Source organism: Penaeus japonicus, unplaced genomic scaffold (assembly GCF_977035675.1).
Source record: "Penaeus japonicus unplaced genomic scaffold, GWHDUDI00000001_assembly GWHDUDI00000011, whole genome shotgun sequence".
Classification (NCBI taxonomy): Eukaryota; Metazoa; Arthropoda; class Malacostraca; order Decapoda; family Penaeidae; genus Penaeus; species Penaeus japonicus.
The window spans coordinates 41615212-41622711 of record NW_028234413.1 but is presented as its reverse complement, the minus strand read 5'-3'; the positions used below and the strand labels follow the sequence as shown (position 1 = coordinate 41622711).

General features: G+C 45.4%; 1 protein-coding gene across 1 annotated transcript in view; it reads right to left on the bottom strand.

The window, feature by feature from the left end:
* LOC122266961 (uncharacterized) overlaps nt 1-7500 on the bottom strand; it is a gene marked incomplete at its 3' end in the record, with an annotated part of 70805 nt that overhangs the window by 29902 nt on the left and 33403 nt on the right. The window contains exons 26-27 of the mRNA XM_086541467.1: nt 6598-6852; nt 4476-4608 (exon numbers count right to left, since the gene is read on the bottom strand). Coding sequence (XP_086397593.1) covers nt 4476-4608; nt 6598-6852 — 388 coding nt within the window. The remainder of the gene's footprint in view (nt 1-4475; nt 4609-6597; nt 6853-7500) is intronic.

Below are 7500 nucleotides of genomic sequence, written 5' to 3'. Positions count from 1 at the left end.
AAATAGCATGGGGCTAAGTACGCCCCCCTGAGGTGTGCCAAGCTCAAACATTTTAGAGTATGTACTTTTGATTCCCCTGAAGAGAACATGAGCTGATCGGTTTGATAAGTACATTTGAATCCATGTTAAAAGTTTACCTTGAATACCAAAGCTAGCCAGTTGCTCAAGGATGAGGTCTCTGTTTGCAATATCAAAGGCAGATTTAAGATCGAGAAATACAGTTTGCATGCCTTGCTGAGAATTTGTCAAGTACTCTGCAAAGCAGTGCTGAGTGCTACGTCCTGGGAGGAATCCATACAGTCTTGGAGTTAACTTGGCATGTATGCGATACATGAGTCTGCTCAAAATAATTCTCTCAAGTACCTTGCATAAACATGAGGTCAATGAGACGGGTCGGTACTTATCAGAGTTCGGTTTGGGTATGGGTTTGATTAAGCTTTGACTCCAGGAGCTTGGGAGTATTCCTTGGGATAAGCTTAGTCTGTAAAGATGTAAGAGTGGGTTACCTGGTACCTGGGCAATGAGCCGAAGTACACTATAATTGATGCCATCCTCACCTGGGGCGGTCGCCTTACCCTTGCGAAGTGCATTATTCAATTCCCACTCAGTTATTTCGGCAAAGTCGGAGGGGTCAGTGGCAGAACAGGCTATGGCAATGTTAAAATTCCTATTTATTTTCGTGGTGTTAAGTTTATCTCTTATTCTCTGCGGAAGTGAGTTCAGCTGAGAGGTTCTGGCCCACTGATCTAGTAACAAATTGGCCTGTTCTAATGGGCTGTGGAACTGCGGAGTGGCGACAGCTTTACCTGACAACCTGCTGATTTTTCTCCATACTTCAGCTGCAGAAGTTTGGTGGTTAATACTCTGCAGGAATTGCTCCCAATGTTTACTGCAAATTTGAGCCTTTAATTCTCTGAATTCTTTATTAGCTCTGAGGAATCGTAAAAGATTTTCTGATGTCATGTTATCCCTATAACAATTAGCAAGTTCCTGAACTCGTTTATGCTCCCTACTTAAGATGGGGTCATTTATCCACTTTGGTGCGTGAGGGACTGGGGAACTTTTTTTCTTTGAGAGTTTTCTTGAGCAGACCCATGTATTGTAGTAGTCAGTGACAACTTTTATCAGGTCCTGAGAGTAATTTTCGACAGTGGTTACGACATAGGTACTATACCAGTCATAAACACGTGCCTTGAAGTGATGCTCCAGTCCCGGTGGGATTGTAATTTTAGGTCTGGGTGCTTTGTGAGCTATGCTGTTGTCAACAGTATACTCTGTTAGGATTGCAAAGTGGTCAGTGACTAACTCTCGAACCAGTGAAGTACAAACATTACCATGTACAAGATTTTTGCCAATTACATAATCTAACCTGCCACCTGCCAAATGAGTCTGTTTATCTGTGTCATATACAGTCATCGATCTTCTATTGACGAAATGTTTAAATTCCTCCCCATTGCTGTTACTCTGGTGATCACCAAATTGTGTGTCTAGCATTGAAATCTCCCATACATAGTGTTCCTTGATTATGGAAATTGGGTAGAGAACTGGTCAGAAACTTTGAGCTCCTGGCATACACATTATATAATGAGAAGAACCCAGAGGCAGTCTTAATTCTTAAATGATGGAACTGCACGTCGGTGTTCCCGGACTTTTTTACTAGTTCATGTGGCAGTGTTAGCTTTACATAAGTCAACAAACCTATCATGGCTGTATTTACATGTGAGCAATACCCTTTGAGTTTAGGCGCTATTTTCATGTTAGTAGCAGCTGCAAACGGTTCTTGTACGCAGATTACATCGACATTGTTTTTACGAATATTAAACTCTAGGTCATTAAGCCTAGGCTTAATACTACGCATATTCCATGATATGAATTTGATTGTGCGTTTATCCATAAATGAAGAGTTTTTTATTTGATAGTCTACACTTCATTCTGCAATATCCTCTGATGGTAACGCATTTAATTTACAGAAAGCACACATATACATTGCTGTATAACCATACTTCTCCTCACATAGGACAGACCTTAATTTAAAAGTACACTTAACCATTTAAACTATTAATTCTTAGCTTTTTTCTGCTTCGTAGCTCAATCCCTTCAATTGATGTGTTGGGGACATTCGGGGGACCGGAAGCCTTATCAGGGTCCGTGTCACATAGTTCCTGACACTGTCTATCCTCAGTATCAGCACGGGCTCTCTCACACTGACCACCATTAATGGAGGAATTGGTATCATGACACCGTGTGTCATCGCGGTATTCTTTATCACTGATGGCAGTACTGACCTCTCGACAGTGGCAGTCCTTTTTCATTTTTTCTATATCTCGCTCCAGTGTCTCTATTTTACCAATCAAAATTAAGTTTTGTTCTTTGAGTGCTTGAAATGATTCCACTGGTTGTTCTGCACTGATATTTCCTTTCGTTGGTGTTGTGACGTCAACACTGACGTCACAGTCCACGCGCGGCCTAGCGGGGGATTCCCCGGTGCGGCCTGCGGTCAACTATGGGTGAGGGTGAGGTGCCAGGGGAGGGGAGGGGGCTGGTACCAGGGGAGGGGAGGGGGCTGGCGCCAGAGGAGGGGATGGGGATGATGCGTCCTCGCTGTGAGAGTCGGTGGGCTCGGCTGGTGCCAGGGGAGAGGAGGGGGCTGGTGCCAGGGGAGGGGAGGGGGATGGCGCGTCCTCGCTGTCCTCGGAGGTTGCAATTGGAGTGAAGAATTTGAGGCCCGGAAATCCCTCTGTGAAGAACATCATCATCTCGTTGACCTTTTTCACCAGCTCTGCGACCGTGGCATGCAGATCAGAACCTTCAGCACCCCTACTCCCCGGCAACCGCGGGAAGTCTAGGCTGCTGGTGACGTCATGGCGGGCACGGTCAGCCACTCCCCCGGCACGCTGGTCGCTGATTAGGCTGGGAGGCATCAGCTGGTCTCTCATTAACTCCACAGGGGGAGGCGGGAGAGGTGCCAGGCTGGGAGGGCGGTGCACCCCCTGTGCCAGGCCGTTACCCCCGTCTTCTTACATCTGAAGCATGATGGGATGAAAGCAGGGGCAGCTGTGGCTCCCTCTGCCTCTACAATATTGCGGGGACACTTATTAGCATTGTGCTGTTCACCACATACTGCACATCGTACCTGATCTTTGCAGTATTTAGCTACATGGCCACTTCCCATACAGTTGAAGCAAATGACAGGGGATGCCCTCCACGGACGCACGTGGCTGGTGGGCAAGTATTTAAAAAAAAAATTGTATGTACTGGGAGGTGGTTGCCCTCCTTTCCATACTATTCGGATCCGGTTGAGTGGCTGGCCATCTTTATACACTCTGATGGCCTTGTGAACTCCCTCGAGCGCATATGCATTCTCAAGGGCGAGCTCCTTGTTATAATGTGTGACGAGGTATTCGTCATATTTCTCTTTCTTTTTTGGCTCATCACATGATTTAAAGGCAATCCCTCCAATTTGACCGCCAATGAGCAGATCAATATAGGTCTGTTGATGACAGGCAATATAGATATATGGCGAGGAGAGAGTGTCTCCTCACACGAGGTCAAGGGGTGTTTCCCCTTGGGACGGAGCGCTGTTGCCAACGCATTCCAGCCATTTCATTTTCTCAGAATTCGTTGTGCCTTCAGGAAAGGCGAGACGAACATATTTTGTTCTTGGTGCAAGTGTAGGCTTGATAACATTTTCATGTTTCTTCTTCTTCCTGGGTTTACGGCTTACTAAAGTAAAGCCGGTATCATCATCTTCATCAGTACCTTCCACATGGGTGTCGGTAGTACTGACATCAGTGGCTGCAGCAATTGCTGCAGTACTTGCTTCTTCCATGGGTTTGCATATATCAGCCGTGGTGCTGTGCTCAGCGTTGGGAGGGGAGGGAGAGGTGGCCACCAAGGCTTCTCCCTCCTCAATGTTTACATTGCGGTTGTCCCCCTTGGTGGGGGTAACCGCGGCGCCTGGCTCGCTCGCTGCGTGACAGGTGAATTATGGGTCAGGGCACAACAGGGCACTCAGTTCTAACGGTCTCTGTAGCTGTACTGCCACTCGCAGGATAGATTCCTTCAAATACCTTGGCGTACAGTACATAGTTCTACTCTTTTCACAGCACTGGATTCATGGACAATCACTTTCGATGGACAAGAGCGCCCAACATTCGTGCACACTTTACACCTTATCCGAGCTCCTCGTATATGGCACAAGAGTTCCGTGTATTAGGAATAGTATCGGAGCACGGGCACCATACAACCTCTCCATATGAGGTCACAATGCGTACTGCCCAAGACTAAACCTCTGAGTGGTGGCAGTGTTTCTCCTAAGACTAAACCTCTGAGTGGTGGCAGTGTTTCTCCCAAGACTAAACCTCTGAGTGGTGGCAGTGTTTCTCCCAAGACTAAACCTCTGTGTGGTGGCAGTGTTTTTCCTAAGACTAAACCTCTGAGTGGTTGTAGCTTTATCAGAGACTCCATTCTCCTACCTTGAGACACTCAGAATGTCATCAGTCTGCAGGTTGAAAATGATCACTTCAACATTGTTTGTTGTTGATCCTTCAGTGGTGACCTTCATCTTAGCACCGTCGATCAACTCCAACTTCGGTTCCTCGGCCATCACTGTCGGTGGAGGCGGAGCGCTACATCAATTATATTATCTATGCTTTTTGCTTTCGCTCTTTACTAGGGTTATTGATGGGTGTGAGGGACTAGATGTAAATAGACATGTAGATAAAAATAGAATTGCACAAACAAAAGATAATCACTAGAATATAGAGATATATTGATATGATCAAATTATGAAGAAAGCAGTAGGGTAGATATTGAGGAGAATGCTCTGTCGCTAAATACCACGATTTTGGTATCAGTGGATTCCTCTCGCCCTCTACTAGATGTAGTGAGTATGACCCGTGATCCAACCCCTATAAACCGCAAGAGTTGATGCTCCCCCTAGCATAGGGGGGTTCGCCCCCTCTTGTCGGAGCACTTCGTGCAACTTACCTTGACCTACTGAACCCTACCCAGGGTTGACAAATGCAGCTTTGCCCTCCCCCCCCCCCCACGCCCCCTTATTTTAGTTGTGGTACAAAATCTTTAGTTATTGCCATCATTTCACCTACCTCAACATCACCAATGATTAAATATCTTGTTCGTTTTACCTGCTGGTGGCAGCCGTCAGACTGGTACAGTGGTAGAGCTCCGGCCTCACTGTCGCCTGGCAGTAACTGTCGTTCCTGGTCATCAAGTTGGGTAAGGACCAGGCTCAGACTTAGAATCAACACTCGTTGACACACACTGACACAGGCTGGTTTTGACATAGAGGCCATAGCCCAGATGAAGCAACTCCTTAAAATATGTGGCTTACCCTCATGACCAACTATGGACTGCTTGGATGGTTTCACACACTGCTGTCCAGAGGACTGGTCATACAATCGTGGAATTTTCCCCACGCCACAAGCCACTGCTTAAATATGTACTGGAATGTCCAACATATGTTACATTACCTAGCAATGTCCCTCAGTAGATGGTGAATTATCTTCCATTGTAATTATATCAGGTGTGGGCTGCCCTCTAGTGAGTAGCCAGCATACTAATGGGCCTACTTTCCCATCCTGAGGAAAACAGAAGATACGGGGTCTACAGGACAAAATGCTTCGCATTATTGAGCTTGTCAGTTGCAGTCATCATGGAGAAGTGTAAGGGGTGCCCCTGGTCATTGTAGGATTCTATAAGTGAGCGGAGTAGAAACCATGGGGCTCTCATGGAGCAGCGCTATGCTAGGACAGACTAACTCCTAGGTAAAGTTAGGCTCCACCCTGCTGTGTCCAGCAAGAATAGGTCGGTCAGGGTCAGTAGCACAAAGAGCTCTGAAAAAGGGCAGACTAATGCCTAGGTAAGGTTAGGTTGGTCTTTGGATCACATCATAAAAGAACGGCACAATGTAGGCAACCGCGGATCACTGTGCACACCATGTGTAAGGCAGAACCCCTATGGGGATCGCAGGGTATTGTGGCTTCAGGTGGCACTACAGTTTGTGACATATTTTGTGTTATTAACTATCATATTATTATTCTATCCCACAATTTCCCTGGTCTCCTTCATGCCCTCTCCTGCTATCGAGACCAAGATTGCGGGTTACAGGGGTCGATTCACGGGTCATGTTCACTCTATCTGAATAGTGAGAGCAGTCCATCTATTCCAGATTCGTAGTAATTAGCGACCTGCCACTATTCAGAATATTTACCAGCACTAATAATGCTAATGGTTACAATGATAATACTAATGACGATGAGAATAGCAATAGTGATAATAATAAAATGATAAAAAACAATGATGATACCAATGACAACAATAATGATGATACCAATGACAACAATAATGATGATCATTACAACGAGAATAATACAATTATGATAATACTATTGATATTAATACTATAATAATGATAATTATAGTGAAAATGAAGATAATGATGGTAATAATAATGATAATACGAATACTAGAAAACTAGAAAAGTGTAGACGCATCAAGCTGGTCAAGCACACTGTTTATTATCTTATACCGGATCTAAGAAGGAATATTACAATCAACGAAAGCAAGAGTCCTCACGCTTAAAGGGTGTGAAAGACGCATCACACTGCTCGACGTCCTGGCTCTCGAGTCCTGCCGAGTTGGTGATAGTGACGCAGTACCTGAGGGTGTCCTCCGTCAGCGACTGCGTCAGGAAGTAGCATGGACTGTCCGCCTTCACACACGACCCGACGCCCTCGATGGCAACGTCGTCTTGGCTCCCGACGTCCACTCTGAGAGACGCGTTTGGGGAGTCCAGGCCGGCGCCCACCACGCCCACTCGCGCGTCCATGGCTACGGATCAGAGTGTTTTTTTCCGATCGAATAGGTAATATATTTTTATCCTTTTTTTTTTCTTCACTCTCCTTCCTGGCTCACGTGTGTGCTTTGCCATCATTAATCATTGGTTTGGTTGAGTTACAATGAAGACGCCACTGCACTACAAAAGTCAGGTGAATGCAAGAGTATTTGCCAACTGAGTCGATAGAGTTATTTAGGCGAAATATATGGCAAGAAATAATACATTATAATTCCTTCCTTTATCTCTTTATTTTTATATATCTTAGATGCTTATACCCAAAGGCAAAACGACTGTTTCTTAACTTATCTGCAGAAAAGAGCCACAAATGGAATGAAAATCAATTATCAGGTGAAAGAGCTACTTCGGAAACCAATATGGATTGACGGTTATTTTTATAATATGCGAAGATCTTAGAGTTCAAGCACAGGTTTATAATTCATACACATGACAGGAAAATCCCAAAAGCAAATTTGTTACAGAACCTCTTTATAGTATGATTAGCACTGACTTCCCTGAAAGTCCTTCCATCTCTCCCCCTTTCATGAGATGGAGTCACTGCTGAGGGCCACAAAACCAGGGAAAGAGTGCAACGCAAGGAGAGCTTAATTCATGAACTGCCACAAGGGAAATGCAGAGCCACA